This window comes from Rhinolophus sinicus, linkage group LG14 (genome assembly GCF_036562045.2).
Source record: "Rhinolophus sinicus isolate RSC01 linkage group LG14, ASM3656204v1, whole genome shotgun sequence".
Classification (NCBI taxonomy): domain Eukaryota; kingdom Metazoa; phylum Chordata; class Mammalia; order Chiroptera; family Rhinolophidae; genus Rhinolophus; species Rhinolophus sinicus.
The window spans coordinates 35,147,093-35,172,933 of NC_133763.1; the positions used below are offsets into that span (position 1 = coordinate 35,147,093).

General features: G+C 37.8%; 1 protein-coding gene across 4 annotated transcripts in view; it reads right to left on the reverse strand.

Moving 5' to 3' along the window:
* Nucleotides 1-25,841, reverse strand: part of PLPPR5 (phospholipid phosphatase related 5) — a 112,268-nt gene that overhangs the window by 65,860 nt on the left and 20,567 nt on the right. For all 4 annotated transcript variants that reach the window (XM_019747040.2, XM_019747039.2, XM_019747043.2 and 1 more), the window contains exons 2-3: nt 8,552-8,684; nt 5,155-5,405 (exon numbers count right to left, since the gene is read on the reverse strand). In XM_019747040.2, coding sequence (XP_019602599.1) covers nt 5,155-5,405; nt 8,552-8,684 — 384 coding nt within the window. The remainder of the gene's footprint in view (nt 1-5,154; nt 5,406-8,551; nt 8,685-25,841) is intronic.

Below are 25,841 nucleotides of genomic sequence, written 5' to 3' on the forward strand. Positions count from 1 at the left end.
ATTTACCCATGAGAAGCTGATGGGCACTACGAGAATGTCATTCATTATGCGTTGCTTTTGGCTGGAACTATTATATTTAGTCAGTTGGCAGCACTGGTGACCTCTGCTTAGTGGTTCTGATATGTGTGGAGACACAAGGAAGTATTTGATGCGACTGGAGATCCGATACTATTATAAATCCACAGGTCAATCAAAGATTAACTCAAATATAAGGGTCACTTACAGAAGTCAGGTAAAATTAAGGTAAAGATGCAGAGTATCCACGTGTTTTTAATCATTTACTGCTTATTATGCAATAACTGTATGTGTGCAATTATAATAATTGTATGTGTGCAATTTCAAAACTGCCTTATATTTTTATTGTTATGGACCATTGTTTAGCATGTGGGCCCAAGTTGGGATGGGAAGGTATTGATGTTATACAGACGATTTAAAACCATAGAGTTCATGGAGGAGTATGGGGGGAGGGGAAGAGGGTAAATATAATAGGGGTCCATGGTAGTGAAAATACTGGAACCCAATGGGCACTTCACAGATGCCTTTTGTACATCAACCCCTACCAATAACACTTAACTGAACGTTGGCAGGAGAAATGTCAATTGACTGATAATAGTGGTTGTAGCACCAGTAGTCACAGTAATAGTACAATAGTCACATTATGAGTGGGTGCTCAATAAATTCTTCTTGATATATCATCTAGTAGACACAAATTTGCTCATTCGAAATCTGCACACAGGGGCCTTATACATTTCAGCATTAAATTACCCCTGAGTGAGGGAGATTAGAGGAGTGGCTTGCTGATGGCAGACCAATATCATCAGCCAGTGAAGACAAATATGTGAAGGCAGGGCTTTTCTTTTTATCCGCCCCCACCCAAATCCTTCTCCTCCCAACACAGTCTTTTACCAGTCTCATGAAATCAACTGCTGCTAGTAAACTGGTACATGTTCCCCAAATTCCTGTACTCCAGAACGAGGTCCTGCTCATGCCTCTATATAGAATTAGGTAAAAAGTCATTAAAGGAGGGGCAAACAGGAACCAGTGGTCTGTGTGTATTTTCCTCGGCTTGGCAGTCTGAGAGCAGTAACTGCTGCACACGGGAACTTGTGAGCTTATTATAAAAGACGGCTGTGTGGGAAGTGAGAGCAGGATGATGCGAATGGCTGGCCACCAACATGGAGGAAGAGACAGGAAAATGACATTTTAGAGCTTTCCACTAATATTCTGGGAAAAGACTGCAGTAAATTGTTTAATGTCTACAAATTCCTCGTATATTCACCTCTTCACCATAGGACTTTGCTGTGCCTTCCACCTATTGGTAGAGTCTACAGTATTTCTCCACCCCCATCTGGGCAGGTCTTGATCTTCTTGGACCCAAAGATACAGCAGCGGGGATGGGGATGTTGGATGTTGGGTAAGTCTGGGAGGTGTCTTGAGGCTTGGGCCTCTGTGCTCTTGGAAGGCTGCTCTATGACCCTGTCAGGGGAAACCACCTGTGAGAAAGACCTCTTGAGAATGAGAGAGACCCAGCTACTTACATTCTCCCAGCTCAGTCCACCCCCCAGCCAACTGGTCAACTATATGCATCCCATGAGAGAAGCAAGGATTGACTACCAGGAAAACTACAGGTCAACCCACAGAATTCTTAGGATAACAAATTCTTGTTTTGAGGTTTAGGCTGGTTTGTTATACAACAACAGATAATGGAAACAGGCCTTCCTTTTTTCTTTTTTAACATTTTCAGAAAATCTAAGGTCAGAATTGGAAGTAACCTAACGAGATCATTTTATGTCTTCTTGTTTCAGTGGTTCATGATATTAACTGGAAAAACACCAAACATTATTCCTCATTCTCAACTCTGAAGTTCATTTTACTTTAATTGGAAAAAGAACTTTACCTGTTTTATATGAATAGAAATATCACAAACCTAAATTTAAATATTCTTCTAATGAAACTTAACACTGAATTATAAATTTTTCTTTCCTGGGAAACCAACAGCATTTGCAAAAATAGGTGTAGGGTTTTCTTTTTTTTCCTTGAAACTTCTTAGTAAAGCAAAATAGAACAACTCTGTGATCAAACTATCCCCAAACTTTTAATTAAAGCCAGATGTTAAGGGAGAGTTCAAATTCCTTAATTTTATTTACTAATCCACAAAGAGCAACATCAGAAAAATATTCATCAGTTTTTATTCACATACTTCATTATAGGGCTCATTTATTTTTATTTATGTGTTTACATATGTTTATAACACCTACACCACATTAAGCAAATATCTCTACCTAAATACAGCAATAAGCTTGTTTCCACAGAGAATACTGAATATATGGTATTTCCCCCTATTTACCTACTTATCAAAATTCTGGCAAGCAGTTCATGAGACTGTATTAATTTGACATACCCCAACATTTCTATTATAAAGTTTTCCCAAGGTGTCTCTAGTGAAGCTGGGAAAACATATATATGTATATAGCTTCAAATTTAACAGCAAACCCTGACTCTAATGCCTACATTTGCAGCACGAGTTATATTGAGTTGCCATAGCAGCCACCCACACTCACACACATCCAAAGAGGTGGTAGAGAAGAGAGAAAAGCAGTTAGCAGAGAACAGAATCTATTGTTTAAAAGACAGAGGTTCCCTTGAATGTAATTACAGGCAGGAATCTTGATTTTTCAACTGAACCACTGTTTAATGATAGAAGATTTCCGAGTGCTGGAGTGTTAATAAATGTTTCTTCTCTAAACGTATCTACCATCTAAATCTTTACAGATGCTGAGATGATGCAGAAGCAGGGAGGAATTAAGCTGACCACGTACATGTTAGGGCAATATGGTTTAACAATTCCCTCTCTGGAACATTTGGAATCAGTTAGCCAGGAAAATTTGTGTATGGATTTGGGCAAGTTATTTCACTTTGTCCTCATCTGTAAAATGGGCATATGTGTAATAAAAGTACATACTTCAAAGAGGTGTTATGAGAACTCAATAAATTAGTACAAATAATAAATTATTACATAAATAATAAAGAATACATTTTAATAATACATAAGAATTAGTAGTATATTAAATAAATTAGTAGAAGTGCAGCACTTAGTACCTGACACATAGCAAATGCTCAATAAATGTTTTCTATAATAATAATGAAATTATTATTGTGAACATCTCCAAGTCTTTATTAAAGACTAGAACAGTATGGTTTATAATTAAGATGTTCCTTAAATAAACGCCTGCAAGTAAGATGCAAAACAAATAGGTGAAAAGGTGCTAAAACAAATGCCAGCAGACCAGGGGCAAGACAAGATAGTAAGATTTTCCCATTACATAAAAGGATAATGTCTTCTCCCACACCAATGCCTTTGAAAACACCATTTTGGCAGAATAAAAAGACCAAGTATTTTACTACACTAGCATATTCACCAATATTGTAAACCTTGGTTACACAGCAAAATCTGTCATAATCGTGTAACAGTTTTTGGGATCAGAGAATATTCTGGAATTTGTCTCAACTCATTGGCTTGATCACATATGTATATGTAGATATATTTGCAATTCATACCCAGGTACAAACATAAACGTTAGCTTTAAATGTGATGACAATGAATGAAAAGTATTTTATGACTTCTGATTCCCTCAAGTTTTAAATAGTCATCTTAAGACTGAATGCTTCTTCATATTCTAGGAGAGGCAGAACATGTGTCAAGAAATTTAGTGAATAGGAAACACAATGCACGGGTTAGCAGATTTCATTTCAAGTCTGAGAATGTGAAACAGAAAGCAAAACTGGTCGTCTAAGGAAATCAGGAGAAATTAGAGGAGGAGAGTTGGGTGCAGAGCGAGAGGCAAGAAGGGAGCTGTAACTGATAAACTGCACAGAAGTCACAAGACAGTGAAAGAGCAAATGGATAGAATAGGATTTGATCCTTAACTTTCTGAGTTTTCTTGATGGGATTTTCAGAAAGTCCAGTCAGTGAGGGATAGAATTAGCTTGGCTTAAAAACTTTTAAAATGTTCAAATGCATACACTTCGGACCTCCAAAATTACCTGCCACTATTTATATATGCTACATTTCTCCTTCTAAATTGTCCTTTTTAAAAATAATCTTTATTTCCAATCTCAAGTAGAGGTTTCACAGGGTACTAATGTTTATTCTCCCTGCTTTTTAGAGATAATCTGACACACATGCATTAGGAACATGAAAAATGTTTCCATAATTGAATAGCTCTTTGAGGGTAAAAATAATTCCGAATTTTTTTCAAGTCATTAGAAATGATCAAATTTGGTTTCAGATCGGTCCTGAGCTCTTGTCAATAAGGTGAAATCAGAAGGACATAGCTATTGGAAAGGAGAACCCCAAAAGACTGTTAAAGTCTCTGAACTCCTTACTGTAGCTAGGGGAAAGCCTACAGAGCACGCTTTTGGAGTCCAGTCCCACAGCTGCAAGACAGATCCTGGTGACAGAGGGAAAGGCTGAAGACGTGAATGTTGGGGTCTGGAGCTGCCTGCCAAGGCCACCCTTCTCTCTACTTCTGAAGATCAGTAATGCACTCAGCCGGGAGCATTCACTTCCACCTACAGGTCCTAAGATAGCTGCGCTTTGGGCCTGACTCTTATGACTAAAATGATGGCAAATATTCAAGAATCAAGGAAAAAAATACAACCTAAAGACATTTTGCTTAGCTCTCCAAGAAAATAATAAAACACTAGTTGAGATACTATGATGATATAGTTACCAATAACAAAAGGACTTTCTAGAAAAAGAGTGCCCCTTCCCTCACCCCCACCAGAGAATATTAGAGCTTCAGTTAACACCTAAGAGGCCTGGATAGTTCTCTTAATTATGCTATTACAAGTTTGTGGGGACTACCACAGGACAAATTTGTTTCCATTAAGCCCTATTTAATATGAAGACAAACATATTCTCAAATGGAAATGCTAATGGCTATATTTTTTAATACAAGTAACTACCCACATATAATCTCATGAGAGTCAACTGGCTTAATTTATTCACAGTACAAACAGTTATTATTAAAAATAAATTAAATGGCCTACAGAAAGCAGTTAATATGACTGCCATATGGCTGAAAGAAATAATTTCTACATTGGGAGAGTAACAGAGAGACAGACTAAAACTCGTTTATAATCCTTACTTACTGTCAGATACATAGCTGCATAGACACTGAGAGCCGCTTCCTTGGATGGAAATGTTTTCCTTGCTCTCATGATGAGATCCGGGTTGCCCGTGCAAGCCTCTTCCCCACTGATGAACTGTGTATACTGCTGACATCCGAGCGCTGTATAGTTGGGCTTACACAGGGCGAGGAAATGTGGAGCCAGATTCCCTGTAACTACTTGTCCAGCATTTACAAAGATATCTGTAGCAAACAGCCCAAATGTGTAAATTCCTGAGGAAGAAAACACACCATTTTAACTCTATGGATTTTTTGTATTTCAGTTTACAATAAGCCAGCATGGAAATATTTTAGAAACTTTAAAATAGTTCATACATACATATATACATATGGTTCCTTCCATTTCACTCCTTTCTAGTCATTTTGCTTTCTGGAGTGGTGGGAGTGTTAAATTATTTAACATATTGAGCTGTCTACCACTGGCTACATTTTTATGCATGGCAGGTTTATGAGACTCAAGATAAAAGAAGAAGATACATTCTAAGACTGTTTGAGTAATACGATTTTTTAAATGGAGACATGTTTCCCTAGTGAAGGCTCAGTCTATCACCTTCTGCTAATGTTAGCAATCTTTATTTTTCCCTATTTTGAAAATATTTTTTTTACATTTTATCTTACTAACATAAAGCTAAGCAGTTGTCTCCCTTCTATGCCTCTTAAACCCATTCCGACTGATACTAACTGCTGAAGGTGCCAATTAGCAACAAAATCCAAAGCCATCAGTCTTCCTTTAAATATCAAGAAAAATCTTAAGTAAAGCAGAATGTTCTCAGATTAATCTCTACATTGTTTTCAGAAACACATTTTTTAAAAGTCACATAACAGCTAGTAACTTAGTCCCACCTTATTTATCAAATTTTGGACAATTTAGTAAACAATAAAGCAATCAAAATTATAATTTTTCAAGTATCTTCACAGTATTAAAACTTACTTGCTTTGGTTACCTAAAGGTATAAAATTAAGTACGTAGATCTTTTTCCTCCCTTTTGTAAGGAACTTGCCAGCTTACTCAAATACCAAAAACATTTTCTAAATTCAAAGTCATTGGTCATTGTTTCCAAAACTTATTTTTCTACCTAGGTAGGGTAGACAAAATACATTCTTTGGCATCCTTTTCAGTTAAACTTAGATATATAACCTTCAAGGTTGTGGTATTAATTGAAAGAAATCCATTCTTTTATAATTTGGGGATATAAAATCTATCAGGACATTTTAAAACTATACCAAAATAATGCTTCCCAAACAGTTGGTTGTCATATAATTCTATTATAATAATTAGATGTTTTTCTTCTTAGTCATCATATATTTCTGGATTGTTTCCTAAGGCTTTACATAATTATTGGCTATTGTGTAATAAATCACCAGGAAAGTTGTGCAGGATCAAATAATTTTCCAGCATCAGATGCATGGCTATCCTTTAATTTTTAAAATATTATGTAAAATCATGAAAGGTTCACGCACACTGCACAAAGCAAAACTCTATGAGTATGAAATGGCAATGACATAAGGACCTTAGTTCTCTCTGTATCTAAAAAAAATTTTAAAGGAAATAATAAAAAGCCCTTTCTTTACCTCTTAACCAGCATTCCTTGAGTCATACAAGTAAATGTTATCAAAAGCAGAAATTTGGGTGAGGCAAAGAAATGAAAGACAATGGAGCCCAATAAAATGTTCATGTACACAGCCTCTCCTTCCAAACATTATGGCCTAGCCCGGGAACTGAAATGATGTCTTCATCTCTACTCTTTGAAATCTACGCTAAGATGTACTCATTTTATTTAACCAAACCATCCTTTTTATCCGGTGTAATAAGTTTTTCTGTTTAAAATAGAGAGAAATATTTGATGAGGATATGGAAATGTCTGATGCTTGTAAAGTTCCCAAATACGCTTTACAATGAAAATGTCAGTGCATCAGGCCCCAGGCCAATACTGTAGTTGACTACAAAGAGACTTATTAAAACGAGATCCCATGAGCGTATCCACTAATTGGCTAGATGTCCAGGAAAAAAGTCACTGTAAAGAGTGATGTCCTACTATGAAGTAATGCTTTGCTTACGAGCTTCCCATTTTATTATAACAAATCCGAAAATCCAAATAATAATAAACAAGGGAACAAGAAACAAATGAAGCACTCCTCAATATTTTATAGAATTATATAAGAAGAAACATGCAGAGACTTAAAATACACTTACTCTGTACCATAAATTCTTTACAAATATGTGTGCAAATGCAGAAAAAAATATTTTACTTAAGTAGGAGTAATATAATTTACTTAACAGCATTTAGGAAAGTGTGAATTTCATCATTTTTGGTTCTGAGTACCTTACTGCTTATTTTGTTATTAAATGACTCTCATGCAAAGCAAATGTGTTGAGAACACAGTATGGATGCAAGTGGAAAAAAAATAAAATTTTTAAAGTTTCACATAAAAGTTTTCCCTTCAATAGTATACATGACGGCTTTCGAAATGTATAACTTTATGACAATAGAAAGAACAGTCTTAGATACAAAGGCCTTTTGTCTTCAGAGAGATTTAAAGGCACAATGACATTTGATGTGTCTTTATGTGAGTTTATATATAGATTAGATGATCTATACATAATACCTAAAAGTCTTCAACTTGATCCTATCAGTATGAGAAATATATTGAAAGATTACAATATCCTTAATTTTTATTTTAATACTGATCAGAATTTATATTAAATGTTACTTGGTATATACATACTTTTTTATTTGATAAATCCAGGAGATAGTAATTTATATTAAATTTATTTGTCAAGTTTCTATTGAACTAAGATGATTTTCACTAATCTATCAATGTTCATATGCACTAGTGCTAGAATTTGAGATTGAAAGTTAAAGTATCATTAAATCTTGTCCTCTAAAAAATTAATACATTTTTGTTGACAAAAAAAACCACAAAAAACAGCTTAGAAGTAGTGCATGGAATGAGACATAGGGTACTTAACAAATACAACTTTTATTTACCAAGCTACTTTTCTTGTCCTTCATGATGCTCAACAATCTAACTAAATTATCATTTCTCCCCAAGATTGTTTCTGAAATTTCATAAACACAGTAAATCGTTTCTTTTAATTATTCAATTTTTAGTTTCTTAAAGAATATTAAACATCCAAGTGTTATGTTCTTTTTCCCTTAATACAGAAATGACAACTGGAGTCTTATAATTTGAGAGAGAACGTAGAATGCAATGTCTATTTTTAAAACTAAGCTAAAATGTTTCAAAGTAAATATAACCTAATATTTGCATACGGTTAAAATGCTGGCCATTTTAAAGGTTAGCTTATACACAAACATTGTTTCAGCAACAACAAAAACAATTCAATGGACACATACCTAGAAATCGTACAGTTCGCCGCACCAGTGGGTTTATATAGCAACAGTCTCCAGTTAAAATAGTTTTCTCCTGGTTTTCAAAATCCCTTGTGGCTAATTGTAGGCAAAACACAGCAGTTTCTCCAACTATCATCTTGCAAGGAAATAAAAGGTTAAAGAACATTAGAATGTAACCAGTATAAATGAAGAATACTTTTATTTAAAAAAAATACAAAAGCAGCTTCTTTGAGTAGTAACGATCTCAGATAAAACGGAACCATATTTGCTTAACCAAACCCTTTTATTATAACCTTATCCCTATGTATATAACCCAGATTTCTCTCAATTCAAGGGAGTATTAAGCTGATAAATTATGAATACAAATGTTTTCTAAAAGACTTCATTAAAAATGAAACATACAAAGGATCTTTTCTTTAAGGAATCACTCACTTATTTTTTGGTGTGTAACTGAATTCCATGTTTTATTTTTTAGTAATTGCATCTTGTTTAAATTTGATTCTGCCATAGAAATCAGAACAATTCCCTAGAGTAGCCAGAATCTGAATTTGAGTTCAGACCTATTTTGACCACAGATTCAGCCTAGAATTTGTAAGCTTTGCCGCCAACTTTTCCAGGTCAGACCCTGCTCCCCACTCGTACTCCTCAATGCCCAGGGTACACCCTGGAGCTCCACCACATTCCTAGCATTTTTACAGTTTTAAGGGGAAGGTGTTGGGACACAAAGCGCCTCATAAGGACCTTCTCAACTCCTGGGGTCTCCAGGTCTAAGAGAACAAAGTACAGAAAAAGACTTTCCTAATCCTTCTGACATACGTGCCAGCTTCCCACAAAGACTAAAAGAGCTTCTCATCACCCTTTCTAACTCCGCCATTATTTCGTTGAGATTTTGTTTTCATTGAAATTTCCTCATGTTTCCTCTGCATATCTTAGTTCTTATGTAGAACTGAAGACCTGATGGTTTGGTCATTTGTCCACCATTACGAAGAAGGGGTTCGTAATCTGAAGCCACTGGCTACCATTTTCATTAGATTCCCAAAGCCATCCTCAGGTAAAGAGCATAATTGGTTTGTTTTCTCTCCTGGGAGTGGGAGAGGGGGAAACCTGACAGTGCAATGGCACAGAAGCCAAAGATGGGGCTGCTAAAAGCTTTGTCACTTCGTAGTTTTCCTTGAATAAATGAAAGCTGTTTCCAGAGAGCGCTGAGGTGATGAAGCGTTAACTGAGATCCACTGAGAAGGAATGTGGCCCCTCCTCCTGCCCGCCACAGCTCCAACTTCTACAGAGAGTGAGGACATGGGGAAGGTATACACCTGTCCTGGTGGGAAGACCCAACTGACTTCTCACAGGGCAGCTGTTCATAGGAGGCACTCCTCCTCCTCCTTAGCAAAAGCTTTCCATTCATTAGGTATGAGGACATAAAAGAAAAAGGCGGGGGGTGGGTATTGGTAGAGACAGTGTGGGCGGGCACAGTAAGTACACAGCTGTCAACTCTCACTTCATTTCTCACATCTGCCTTCCAGCTTCCTTCTGGGCTCACAAACCTCATCCCACTCCCACTCTCCCTCTGCCAAGATTCAACCTGTGTGGACTGTGATAAGAAGCCGATCAAGGGCTCAGGAGCTGATACCAAAAGGTCCTCACTGCTTCACCTTCCCAGCCAGGGTTGTGTCTGAGCAACTGTGCTGTCCCTGGAGTCACAGTCCCCTCCCAACTGTAACCTGAGGGTCTTTGTCCTTGGAGGCAAGAGTTGTGTTCCTGAACCTCACCCAGCCTACACTTCACAGACCTCCCCAAACTGGAGTCCCATGTTCCCTATTATACCCCATGTTCTCACTGAGTCATTCCATTATGCTTTGTTGAACGCAGTGTTGTCATTATGAATCCCCTTGAGCCCTATCTTCCTTATTAAGCTGGACCTATACAACCCCCCCTCTTCCTAAATGGCCCATCCATGTCTCCATCCTGTCTTTGAGGACAGATGTGGTATACGGTCCTATGTCTTATCCATTGCTCTGTTTGGCAGTGAATAAAAAGCCTCATCTTATTGATGAAATCACAACCTACAAAAATGCAGGTGTAAACCATAAATCCTCAAGTATAAGTGTATAAATGTCAGTTATGAGCAAACATTGCTGTCATACCTCAACTCCCAGAGGCTGACACACTCTTATTTATATTTCTTAATGATAAAATGATGAAGGAAAATTTTCCAGGAAGATGAAATCATTGTAAACTTTCATCAAACATCAAACTCCAAATATTCATGTTTTCATTGATAAAAAGCCAGTTAAAAATCCCTCTCCCCTTCATCTGATGGTGACTCAAAAATATCCATGCATCCTTGGTTTGATGTTGGTACAAGAAAACCATTTCAGATGTAAAGGAGCAGTAGAGGTCATGCAATCAGTGTAATGGTACTTAGCCTGTTTCTCATATACTTCAGATGTGTGAAATAATATCTGAAAAGCAATTTTAGTCTGTAAAAGTATAGTCACGGAACACACTTAAAATTTTAAATGTTGAAGGGTATGGGATTTATATTTAAGTTCATGTCAAGCACATTGTACTAGTTTGGTGATTATAAAGACACAGAGAGAGAGAGAGAGAGAGTTCATGTCCCATCATCAATTTCAAGCGAATCAAGGGAAGTTCTAAGCTATACAAAGAGGTAAAAAGCTACACTGGGTATTATCTCATTAACTTTGTGTCATGGTACAGAGACACTAATGTTTCTTTTGTGCATACTCGTTTATTCATTTCAGCACCCTTGCTAAGTAACACAATTGTTTATTAAGTTTCTGAATGGAATGGAGGTTAGAAGAGAGGAGAATTAATTGAACTGAAGAAGTAATACAGTTAGTGATACAATTGTTGCATAATCCCTCCCAGCAGTTAAGAAACTATGCTTATGTTTTGCTGTAGCTGTATATACTTCATAATCTAACCATAAAAACTTGTATTGTCATTTCCATACTACAAAGTTGCCATTGGAAGTGGTTACCTAGCCGGGACCAACATTTCCTACACAACTGCTTGCAGGTGACCTTACACCAAAGGAATGCTAGGATGAACAAAGTGTGTCAGTTTCAGACCAGAGGGAAAAAACCAGGGGTGTCTTCTCCATGTTCTTGTCCCCCATCTGCTGGCTGGAAGCAGAGCGATCTGAGCCTGAAGCTGGAAGGAGCCGAAATCCTTCAGACAGCAGCCCTGCACGATAGGAGTGAAAGTTAAACTCTAATGTATGAACCCAGGGGAACGTGGGGGTTTATTTGTTACAGCAGCTAGAACTTGCTAATTTCCCTGCTTTTAATAAAGAGAGAGCAAGTCTCAGGCTCAGAGTCTTCAGCAGAAAACAATAACCAGCTAGAATCATAAAACATTGGTTTTTCACTGTATTTATTTTATGGTTACTTTCTATTTACCAAGTGATATTGGTATTCCATTTATGGTTATGATGTTTTCTTTTGTAATAATTTGTGAATAAAGTGGATTGATTCAAAGAAAAATAAATAAATGACAGTTGAGGTGGTATTCAGCCATGATAGAAAGCATGAAGGTGAGACCCTGAGAGGCAAATTTAGGAAACATATAACATATAATAAACACTAACTTAAAACTTCCTCACAGCAAAAGAAACAACAAAACGAAAAGGCAGCCTGTGGAATGGAAGAAAATCTATGCAAGTCACATATCTGATAAGGAGTTAATATCCAAAATATATGAAGAAATCTTAGAACTCAACAGCAAAAAAGCAAACAACCCGATAAAAAAATGGGCAAAGGAACTGAATGGACAGTTTTCCAAAGAAGATATACAAACTGTTAACAGGCACATGAGACATGCTCAACATCACTAATCATCAGCGAAACGCAAATCAAAACCACAGTGAGCTATCACCTGACACCTATTAGAACAGCTATTATCAAAAATACGGGAGATAAGTGTTGGTGAGTGTGTGGTAGAAAGGGAACACTTGTGCACTCTTGGTAAGAATGGGAATCGGTGCAGCCACTGTGGAAATTAGTATGGCGGTTCCTTAAAATTTAAAAATAAAACTACCATATGATCCAGAAATCCCACTTTGGAGTGTTTATTTAAAGAAACTGAAATTAGGATATTGAAGAGATATCTGCAGCATTATTCACAATAGCTAAGATGCAGAAACAACCCTAGTGCCGCCCATGGATGAACGGGTAAAGACCATGTGGTACATATACGAGTGCAATGGAATACTATTCAGCCATAAGAAAGAAGAAATGCCTGCCATTTGCAACAACCTTGAGGGCATTATGCTTATTATGCTAAGTGAAATAAATCAAGCAGAGAAAGACAAATACTGGATGATATCACTTATATGTGGAATTTAAAAGAAAAAGGAAGTAGAACACATAAAAACTGAGAGTAGAGTGGTGGTTACCAGGGGTTGGGGGTAGGGAGAGGAAATGGAGAGATATTCATGAAAGGGCACAAATTTCCAGTTATAAGATTAATAAAAATTCTGGGGATCTAATGTACAGCATGGCAATTGTAGCTAATAATACTGGATTATAAACTGAAATATTATTAAGAGTAGATCTTAAATGTTCTCACCACACACATGTGATGTGATGGAGATATGAGCTAAAGCTATGGTGATAATAATCATTTTGCAATATATACATGTATCAAATCAACACGTTGTATACCTTAAACTTACATAATACTACATGTTAATTATATCTCAATAAAGCTGGGGAAAAAGATTTTTAAAAGTAACATAGCATTTACTAATTTTTAGCAACTTCTAAGTGCTTTGCAAATAGTTACCAATTTAATCTTCAAAACAACACTGTGAAGTAGGTATTATTATTAAATTCCAGTTACAGATGAAGAAAATAAAGCACAGATAAAGTAAACTGCCTCGGGTTGGGTATAGAGTGAGGAACCAGTGTCTGAACCCAAAGCAGCTCATCTCACAAACCCATGCTCTTACCTTTACATGGTACTAGCAGTGGGAAAGATTGTGGGTGTGTGGCCCCCACCAGGAGGTCCAACACCCCCCAGGGAGAGGACAGTGTTCGTGAAGGCACCTTAGGTAAAAGAACCTGAGGCCAAGAATTGGATTTGTTCTTTTGAGTTAAGGTTTGCAGCTTCTAAGAGACTACTGTTAAAATGCAGATCGTAGGGAGAAGAAACACATGAAGCTATCAACCCAACCACTGGGTGGGACAAGCTTATTAAATTATTTTTTAATTGGGAAATGAGAGGAAAGGTATAGTTCTTTTCTGAGAGCACTCTATGGGCAATGGGTCTCATGTGGGCCTCAGACCAGCACGACCTGGGATCTTGATGGAAACACAAATCTGCAGGCCTAATTCCAGACCTACTGACTCAGAAACTCTGGGCCTGGGGTCCAAACATCTGTGTTTTAATAAACCCCCAAGCTCTCTACAGGATATTTCAAGGGGTCTAAAACTTCTGATTACTACGTTTTAAATTTTTCAGGGATACTGTAAAAGATATTTATTTGAACAAATAATTATTAAGTAGTTGTACTTAATACTTAGATACAAATACTTCATACAAAGAGCTATCCTAGGCATTGTACTGAAGGGTGGGATTATAGAAGGAGAAATTAAACTAAATGTAAAATATAAAGAAATCCAACGCTCTCACTTTCCAGATGTTTTAAGTGAGATTTAGAGAGATGGTGTCCTGACAAGGTACTCAATAATCAGCACGCCGGCAGGTCACACTCGTTCCAAGGTCTGCAGTGGACTGCACTTCTCACCGTGGCTGCAATGCAAGAGACCATCAATGGCACGTACACCTTACCTGTCAATACAGACACATTTGCAAATAATACTAGTGAATGAATAAGGAAGGGGTGAGACAAGGAGTAAGGCTGACTGAAGACTGAGTATTCGAGTGACCAAACACTTTTGCAAAACTTTTGCAAAAAGGGATCCAGTCTTCTTCAAGCCCATCTAAGCAGCGTGGTCAGTGTTAGCCCCACAGGGCCTGAGGACCAGAGAGCACAGGCTGGAGCGGTAGCAATGGGAATGTGTGTGCTAGGCACTGGAAAGGCACACTTGTCTCTCCAAGGCAGTGCAGTGAGTGTGGACTCTAGGCCTGACGGCATGTGGTTGAAGCTGGCTTTACCTCTCATTAGCTGAATGACCTCAGGTAAGTCTCTTTGCCTCCGTGTCCTCATCTACAAAATAAAAATAATAGAAACAATGCCATCACGGGCTGTTACAAGGATTAAATGAGTTAACGGTTATAAAATTCTTAGAAGAGGAGCAGTACAGAGTGAGCACTACGCAAATTTTAGCGATTATTAGATGACCTTGAAGGTTCTGTCCAACTCAGAACTGCGATGGGTCAGAGCTTATGGTAAAGGAATCTGGGATAGGATAATAGAGTAACCTGATAAGCTTATACAGTGTGAAAGTCCTAACACTAATCTTGGAGTGCACGTGTGTGTTGGGGTGGGGGTTCAGGGGAGCAGCATGAGGATGCAGAGAAAGGAGGCATGGTCTGCCTAACAAAAGCACAGACTGCGTTTCTCCGAAAATAAGACCGAGCCAGACAATCAGCTCTAATGCGTCTTTTGGAGCAAAAATTAATGAGACCCATTTTTATTTTACTATAAGATATATACTATATTTTACTATAGTATATACTATAACATAAGATCGGGTATAATATAATATAATATAAGACCAGTTCTTATATTAATTTTTGCTCCAAAAGACACATTAGAGCTGATTGTCCGGCTAGGCCTTATTTTCGGGGAAACACGGGATTTACAAGCTATGGACATTCTTTTTTTAATGATGAGAAGCTTGTGAAAACCATTTAAAAACTTCCCTAATTAAAAGGAATGCTCCTAATTAAACTTTATATGATCTTCACACTTTGCCCAATCATTCATATAAATGTAGTGAACATAGCTATAAGAAAAATGAATTACAAGAGCACTGTAATACAAACTCATTTTGCATACTTGTAGTGTTTCTTAATTTTAATATCTAAGGTCAAATTCTCCATGTTCATAAATCTATTATAGGCTAGAACTGTTATAATGTACCTGTCATTCCTTAAAAGACCTAACTCATAATTAATAAAAACTTAATAAGCAATAAAAGTATATGGGTTAGTAGCTGATTTTCCAGCTCTTCCAAAATACATGTTTGAATTAATTTCCTGTGTTCTTTATCAACAATAAAAAAGCAACATGATAGAATTTAAATATTCTTGGGACTTTGAGATAATGGATTTTGTAGAAATGAGCCTTTGAAGCACAAGCAATTCAATGCCCCTATGTCAGTGCTTCTAAAACTGTTCAGCAGGATAAGTGTTGTTGGGTTCTTTGGTTGTGGGGGTGGGGGTTGGGGGCAGGTTTCCTGGTTAAAAAAAAAAAAAAGAAAAAGAAAAAAGAAACAGCTAAAAGTTACAAACTCTAACCTCTCCTAGAGATTCACAATGCATATTAGCACATCAAAATTCCTAATTACTTAGTTGCCCTGTGATGACATTATTTTACTGTCTTCATTTTCTAGAGGAGGACACTAAAGCACAGAGAGATTATGTAACTTAGATAAGGTCATTCAGCTAATAAATCACTAAGTCGGGACTCAACTCCATGCAGTCCAGTTCTGGAGTTCAACTTGACATTATAATGTTTTATTTTAGGAAGAAAGTCTGGCAGTTAAACTTCTTCTGCATTTAAGAGTGTAATTTCCTCCCAGTTAGCTTTCCTCCATGACCAAAAGCATGACAATCTGTTAAAGAATACTGTTAACTTTACAGCCCAGGGTTTCTTAAACTTATTTGATCTTAGAAATATATATTCTAGGGACAGTCCTAAATATCTGGTAAAGCTTGTATACCAGAAACTCCAGGGAGAGAAAATAAAAGCAAAAGTCTTCTTCACTTTCAGATGACAGAATTCACATTTAGGAAGAATTAGCTAATATTGCTATATATGATATTTGGATAAAAGAATTAGGGCTCTTCAGAAAGAAAAAGTAAGCTGAGAAAGATTTGATTAAGTGACAACGAACTCATTCACCAGTTCCCTGGTTATTAGGAAGAGGAAAGAAGAATGTTTAAAACAAGAGAACAAGTACTAATTCACACAGAGAGAAGAATATTGCTCTGAAAAGTGACACAGGTGGGAAATAAAAAGGCATTTAAGTAGTATTTTGAGATATATTTGTACAGCAGAAAGTGGCCAGGGAGAGACAGTAGGATTCACCTGACCTTTCTGATCAGTGGCTAAGAAAGAATAACATTCCTTTCCTCTAGTACAGAAGAGCCAGACTTTTGCCACTGGACTGCCTTGGGGTGTCTGCTGGCAACTGAATCACAGAGAATAATCTAGGGACCTGGGCCAGCATAGTAGCTCTCTATTACTGTCTCATGGTAGACAGGAATTCTACCATTTTCTTTTCTATGTATTTTTTCTCATTCAGAAAATCTATGTTGCTGTACGGTTGAGATTTCTTCTATACCAAATATCTTTCTGTTGTACAACAGGCCTGATTTATTAGTTGTCACCTTCAAGTGCCCTACCCGCATTAAGGGAATATGCATTCAATAGACTAAATCAGGGATACTCTGGGTAACACTCTCCTTTTCATGAAAATAGGCTTTTGATGTGACAGCTCTGCCTGGGAAAGCAGAAATAGTATTCCTTGCAATTTCAAATCCATCATACAGATCTTTCCCTTGAGGCCATCTTCTTCCGGTTTTCTTGGCTTTCATTTTTCTCATCTTTACAGACTGCCAGAACAAATGTCTTTTAAGGCCATTCATTTTTCCTGGGAAAAAAAAATGACTAGACATTTGAAGGACTTTATTTTTAAAACACTTTCACAAGAAGAGTAAATGTTGATTACTTGGGATATTCTTATACTTTACCAAGCCATTAAAAATGTTTGATGGGTCCCTACAAAGAAAAGCATGACTGAAACCCCAAAATAAATGAATGAGATGAATCTTGGAACATAAACTCATTTTGCAGTCTGGTCTCATTTATATTTGGTGTAAGTGCAACTTTCCAGCTTATTGCTCACAGTGCATTAGGAAAAGGTATAATTATAATTTAAATGTGAAACCCTACCAGCTCTGACTCGGTGAATTTATTAAGCAGGCCAACTTAAGGGTTTCTAATACGTGTAATGGGAAATACACTTTTGAAAACCGATTACTTATTATCCCAAATGCCTTCAATTTAAGCTTATGATATATGCACACATTTATTATGTAAAGTCATAAATATATTCCCTTTGTTGTTATTTTAAAAAGCGACATATACCAATTACCATGGACCAGCTATTGTTCTAAACAGTTTACATATACTAATTGAATTTGGTCCTCAAAACCATGATATGAGGTAGGTATTACTATCCCTTTTTACAGGTAAGGAAACTGAGGCACCGAGAGGTTAAGTAATTTTCCCAAGGTCTCACAGCTAGTTAATGACAGAACTAGGATTCAAACCCTGGCAGTGTGATTCCAATTTTAATATTATATTCATCATGAAAGATTCTGCAGGAATAGAGTCAAAGCACTTTATAAAATATGTATTAACTGACTTTATCATTCAATGTCAAACTTGACATTATGATATTTTATTATTTAGCTTTATTTTAGGAAGAAAAGTCTAGCAATTAAAACTTTTTTATCTGAACTTTCCACTTATGAATATAATTTCCCCCAATGAGCTTGTCTGCATAAAGCACAATTTATCTTTTTATTTAAACTAGATAAGAAAGGCTTATAGATAAGATACTCTAATAAACAGTTACATTTATTCAAACAAAGAGTAGAGGACAGAGCATATATGGATGGGCAGAGTGCAGGGGGCTGGAAATTTTAATTTCCACAATGTCTCTCCAGCTTTCTGTATCTTATTTTTAGAATCAGCCTGTCACCCCAAAATGTCATTTAGAAGTATTAGTGATGGGCCATTTTGGTGGGAGTTTCAATTAGTATTAACAGGAAGTTCATTTAAAAGAAAAGATAAAACTTTTTTAAAAAGTTATAGGTTCATATTATTTCCCAAAAGAATAATGATTAAATATTTATATGTAGAAGTTAAATAGCAGAAGTCTATAGAACTGATATGAAAGCCTTTCTATTGATTCAACTTATCAAGGGAAAACAAGAAGTATTAGTTTGAAGTCTACTCTCTCTCCCATATATAACTTACTGAGTTTCCTCATCACTGTTCCCCATATGTTTCAGGTTAGCTTTTACGTGTGTTTGAACATGCATGTAAAAAAAAAAATGTCCTCAGATAAGAATCCTTGACTTTTCCACTTGGAGGGAATTCATTACCTCAGCCTTCAGAAAACTTGTTCAAATGCCCAAACTATGCGTAATCTTAGATTCTGCTTCTCTATTGAGTCTTATTGTGGGCTGTCAAAATATTTAGAGTCATTACATCTCAGCAGTTAGCAGAAGTGTTTGTTGCTGAAGACATACTATGCCAGCTCCAAACCCTGTGGCACCAAAGTCCATAACTAGCAATAATATCCAATGAAGGACTTAAGAGCACTATTGCTCTGTTCTGTTCCATTTCATTCAGAAACAAATTGAATCTTTCTGCTCCTTTTCTTGCATAGACTAGTTCCTGTTAATAGTGCTGGATCCTTCTCATGTTGACCCAGGGGGTGCTGGGCCCTCTAAGGTCTCCCCACTGGGCCCATCTGTGTTGCAGAGTGGTAATAACACTTCAGAAGGGAGAACAGCCCCCTATGTGCAGCATACAGTACTAACTACTATGCAAAGAATACAAGTATTGCTCCAAATTCTCTGGCTTCTGCATCTTTCTGACTTACCTGCAGAGGATCTTGGGAGATATTGAGCCTGACCAGATGCTGGGTGGGAAGAGAATCCTCTCATGGGCATGAGAGAAAAGGGCCCTCATTTAGCAGTCTCTCTCTCCACATTCCCCTTGGTGCTATAGCACATTTCAAAAAACAACAATTTTTTGACCTATTGTTTATTATATTTCACAACTGGCAGACATTTTGAGAATTCTGCAATTTAGTTATCAAAATGTAAATTTATAACAGATAATTGAAATCCTATGAACATATGTGCCCTATGAATATATGACTAAATAAATACAGGAGTCCAATAAATATAAGACTCAAATACTTGGAAAGACATTCCATCAAAAAGAAACAAGAAACAATCCTACTTAATGAGCAATTCTGAGCAGTTTCCTGGCCAGCAATTTTAGATGCCTATTAAAGTATCAATCACATTTTCTTTCAAAATCTTAATTATAATCTTCCTATGTAAATATAAGCAAAATAGTATTGAAATGAACCTGTTATGTGCAGTGCTGATCATTTTGAAGGTTTATTTAATATCAGCATTTATAATTCATGACATTAGAATATTCAAGTGAATTAAAATTCTTCACATAATGAAATAAAACTAAAACCGTATTTAATGAACACCGATTGAACCCAAACTTATACGTAAAACACTGTTGTTTGCCTCATCAACGTTAACTATTTCTCTCTCTCACAGAGCATTTTGTTCAGTTATCAACCTTCTCTTACGGCCATGATGTTTAGGGGAATCAGGGCCATCCTTGGCCTCAACGAATGGAAGATTTGTCAAGCCCTGATGGCCTGGTCTATGACAAATTTAGACCTGGGTATATGATGAAATTCCACCTAAGGAAAGATGAGGAGACTTCTGCTAGGTAGGGATGCTTTGAAATAGGGGTTCTTGCTTTTAAAAAGAGATTCACAAAGGAAATCTTCTGTTAAGCATCATGTTTGTATGTTATTTCTAGAACAACGGTGGCCATTGCACAATCATGAGAGGAGCCATCCAAGAGCAGAGCAGACACCTATTACAGCTAAGTGGAAAGAGGAGAGAAACCTGGATTGTTGATCTGTTGTTCAGATACTGAATTAGTCATTTTTTGAGCCATGCTAATTTGGCACTCCCTATTACATGACATAATATAGTTTCCTTACTGTTTAAATGGTTGTCAGATATTTGTTGTTGTTGTTGCTGTTATTCACAGATGAAAGCAATCTAATTCATACAAAGAATAAGGCTTTGAACCTGTGAAGCACTATGGAGGATAAAATAAAAAATATACAAATAACTACACATAAGTACAAATAACTACAATATCATGTTGGTCAATGTAGGAGTTGAAAGTAGGCAGGGAAAACACTAAATTGGTGATGATAGGGTGGGGAATGAGAAAGAAAATCTCATGAAAGTTGATGTTTCTTATGTGGCACATGGCTTGAAAGGATAGAGTTGTGTTTACCACAAGCAAAATTAAACAGAGTGCAGAGTGGGGAATAAGGCTGAGAGAGCAAACAGGAAAAAGAGCTTTATTGGTAGGGTGACTGTATATATAATTTAGCATCCAAACTACTACACTTCTGAGTGTGAAGTGGGAACTTAGTAATATTGATATCAAAACAGCAGGAATAAACTGGGACTGACCCAGGCAAACTAGGACATATGGTTACCACAAATATAGGGCAAAAGGAGAACATAAATAAAGTCTCAGAGGAGGGAAAGTATAGGATGTCCCTGAGAAACAGTAAGTGGCCCAATTTGGCTGGAATGTAGACCAGATATGGAGGCTCCATGGGACATAATCTTGAGACCATGATGTGATGTAAATGTCTTGAGAGCCAAGTGAGAAGTTGGTACTTAATTTTGTTCACTGTGGAAGGCTATGAAATTGTTTGGCAAGGGAGTGATTTGAGAAGACCTGTGCTTTAGGAAAATCAATCTGGAAGCCGGGGAGATTGGCAAGAGGGGTGAAAAGCCAGGTAAGTAGCTATTGCACTAATGCTTTCCAGGTAATGAGCCAGGCTTACAGCAGTGGGAAAGCAGAGGGGCACATGCAAATAATGAGAGGAGAGCAGGGGAAAAGAAAGGCTTATGGGTAAATTTTGAGATCACCTACAACAGCGGAGTGGGGAACAAAAAGAGGACCAAAGAAAGGACATAGAGCAGGAGTGTCAGCAAGATGGAAGAAAATGATAAAGGAAATCATAAGAGGGGAGAATTTCAGGCAAGAAGCAGATTCTCAATCAGCCGCTTTAAGTGTTGCACAGAAGTGGGGGAAGTTCATGTCCAAGCAAGAAGGTTGTTGGTGGTGGCCTTCATGAGAGGCTTTGACAGTGATAAAAGCAGAAACTGTTTTCACATTGCCCTTGTGTTTTAGAAAACCTTGTTAGTTGAATCAATGGAGCCATCCCCCTAAAAGTCTAACCTTAAAATGACTCCAGTGTATTCAACTAAAACAATGAAATCAATTCAGGGAAGAATAGGAGGGACTCTGAAATAGATTATAGGTGTTTCATCCTACGTCATTCTTAGCTCTGGATTGTCCATCCCTCTTCACAAAGTCAAGGTCACTAGACTACGATTCTTTCTCCCTTGTCTCCAAACTTTTAAGGTCAGCTCTCCCTGATCTCTGAAAACCCTGACCTTAGGCAGAGGAGATTTACACAGCTATAGCCCAAGCTCTGTGATTCAAGGTCAAGTCTCTGCTGCTAATTCCGGTGGAATATTCTGGCCTATATTTGATAGTGAGATTTATACACTGCATTCCTGAAATGCAGGTTCTACTTTGCGCCTGGTTTCTGCTAGCTGATCTCTGTTCCTGAGCCTCTGCTTTGGTCATCTATTTAGCACCCAAGTCCATCTAACAATGAGACTGTCTGTTCCCATCTGCCCTCCTGGCACTGGAGTTTTTCTACTGAATCCTATATGGTGGTTAAGGCCCTATCCTGTACTTAGTAACAGATTTTCCTAACACACACTAGTTCCTAGATTCTTAGGAGCTGTGCTTGCCCAATACCAGGTCATGCCACTACTCCCCACCTGCCTCCCTGATGCAGGCTTTCCTAGAACACCTGTCCTCTGTAACTTTTCCTTCCACAGCCCATCTTCTGCTGCAGAATGAGATGCCCAGAGCACCTTTGGAGGAGTCTACCCTTCTGTGTCCATTCCGCAACTGTTTCCATGGCCCAGCTCTTCCTGGTTTAATCAATTCCATTGGGTTATAGAGTAGGTCTCTGCCTGACCTGTCCTAATACATTGTCATACGTTTTTGTGTGCAATCTCATCTTTGCAAAGAGCATCCAGGCAAGTGGGAACACTTGGAAATTCAAACCAGAAGAAAACAGGTTCTCCTTTGGTCCCCTGTATTAATTTCTAAGTGTTTATTTGGCCGGCACAGCTGATTGATTTCCTAAGGTAGAAATATAAAATTAAACACGGGGAGAGCTTTTAGAAAACTATTCATCATGTTTCTTTATTGTAGTGTCTTGGTCTTTAAAAGATAAAATGTTCCATAGATTTCGTCAAAATGGCGGCATGAGGTGAGCCTCTATAATGCTCCCCTGGAATTTACAACTAATCGAACAACTATAACTCCACAAAGGACTCCCTACACAGCAGACAGGCAAGACGAAGAAGCCCACTACTGAATTCACCTAAGGGTGAGGGAAGCACGCGAGCCGGGGAGGAGGGAAGGGAGAAGTGCGGAGACAGAGCCGCGCAGGTGCAGGACGCAGACCTAGCTCAGTGCTCCGAGCTCGCTGCTTCCCGGAACTACCGCAGCTGCAGGAGAGGGACGAACTCGGACTGCTAGGGCTCCGCTTATGGCCCACAGGGTTGAGGGGGCAGCATATAACTCAGCTGAACCCAACGCTCACGGCAGAGACCTTGGAGAAAAGACTGAGGGAAGAAGGCTGAAAACGGTGGTTTAAGCCCGCACTGCCGAGCAGAGAACGGAAGCCTTAGGCACTGAGACTAGCCGCCCCCTTCCTACCATCCCAGAGCTCGCCCCACCCCCACGTGCCCGGTGCTAGAAGCAGAAAAGTAGCAGTGTCAGATCAAAAGAACAGAATATTTGCTGTTCTGAGAACTGTGGACTGCAGACACAGATTCGCAACCCAACTAGTTCCGGCAAAGGGGAGGGAGCTGTGGAAGCAGGACCGGCTGTGGTGGTGGTCACCGCCATTGCTCTGGGCCACCTCTTACAACTCACCTGCCCCTGGCCCCACCTATCTGGGCAGATCCCTGCAGGAGTAAACAGAACTGCTGAAACCTATGGGCTCTGAATCTGGTGCAGGAAGAGCTTTGGAACTTCAAAAGCTCTCCGCATACCCACACAGACACTGTGCCCTGTGATCCAGGCAAACTACTAACAGAGGAGAAGCCCGTCTCCCAGAGAATCCCCCCATTGTGTGAGAAATTGGAATAGTGCAGAGAAAACATAGCACTACCGTGTGAGAGGGAAAACAGGCTGCAGTCGGAGAGAAAATAAAACATTCTACCCACAAGTACTGGAAAACAAAAGAAAGACCTCTTCCTATCAATCTGTTGCAGAAGCCACTCCTGTAGATGTCTAGGAAGAGAAATAATAAATCAGTAATTGCCATGAATAACCAAAGCAACAAGACAGCTCAGAAAGAAAGTGGAAAGTCTCCAGGAAAGGAACTTAAAGATATGGAAATATGTGACTTAAATGACAGAGAATTCAAGATTGCAGTTCTGAAAAAACTCAACGTGATGCAAGAAAACACAGAAAGGCAGTTTAATGAACTGAGAAACACAATCAAAGAACAACATGAACATTTTACGAAAGAGAGTGAAATTTTAAAAAAGAACCAAATAGAATTTCTGGAGATTAAGAACTCAATAGAAGAAATTAAGAATGAAATAGCCAGCTTACGTAGTAGAGTTGACCAGATGGAGGAAAGAATCAGTGACACCGAAGATAGAAACCTGGAAATGACACGGATGGAAGAAGGAAGAGACTTGAGACTTAAAAGAAATGAAAGAACTCTACGAGAACTTTCTGACTCCATCAGAAAGAGCAATATAAGAACAATGGCATACCAGAAGGAGAAGAAAGAGAGAAGGGAACAGAGAATATATTCAAACAAATTGTTGATGAGAACTTCCCTAACTTGTGAACAGAACTGGATCGTCAAATCCAAGAAGCAAATGGAACACCTAATTACCTCAACCCCAACAGGCCTTCTCCAAGGCACATTGTATTGAAGCTGTCTAAAATCAACGACAAAGAAAGAATCCTCAAAGCAGCCAGGGAAAAGAAGATGGTAACTTACAAAGGAAAGCCCATTAGATTATGATCAGATTTTTCAGCAGAAACTCTACAAGCCAGGAGGGAGTGGCTCCAAATATTCAAACTATTGAAAGAGAGAAATTATGAGCCAAGAATAATATATCCAGCAAAGATATCCTTTAGATATGAAGGAGGAATAAAGACCTTTCCAGACATACAGAAGCTGAGGGAATTTTCTAATACATGACCTGCACTACAAGAAATACTAAAGGAGGCTATTCGACCACCATCAACAGGGACAATTTGTGGCAACCAAAACATAAAAAGGTGGAGAGTAAAGGCCTGAACCGGAATATGGGAATGGAGAAAGTAAGCGTGCTGAAGAAAATGGAATACTCTAAATATCAAACTTTCTTTTACATAAACTTAAGGGTAACCACTCAAAAAAATCCAGAACTGAAATATATACTGTAATAAAAGAAGAAACAGAGGGAAACATCATAGAATACCACCACACAGAAATAATAGACAACAACAAAAAGGCAAAGAAACAATGGAGACACAGCCTTACCAGAAAACTAAAGATAGAATGACAGGAAATCCTCACATATCAATAATCACCCTAAATGTAAATGGACTGAACTCACCAATAAAAAGGCACAGAGTAGCAGATTGGATCAAAAAACTAAACCCAACCATATGCTGTCTCCAAGAGACACATCTCAGCTACAAGGACAAGCATAGACTCAAAGTGAAAGGGTGGAAATTGACACTCCAAGCAAATGGTACCCAGAGAAAATCAGGTGTAGCCATAATGATATCAGATGAAACAGACTTCAGGGTGAAAAAGATAACAAGAGACAAAGATGGACATTTCATAATGGTAAAGGGACTATACAACAAGAAGACATAACAGTCATCAATATTTATGCCCCAATCAGGGAGCACAAAATATACCAAGCAACTACTAACAGAACTAAAGGGAGAAATTGACCAAAACACAATTATACTAGGGGACTTAAATACATCATTGACAGCTATGGATAGATCATCCAAACAGAAAATAAATAACGAAATAGCAGCCCTAAATGACACATTAGATGAAATGGACATAATTGACATATATAGAGCACTTCATCCTAAAACATCAGACTATACATTTTTTTCTAGTGTACATGGAACATTCTCAAGGATAGACCA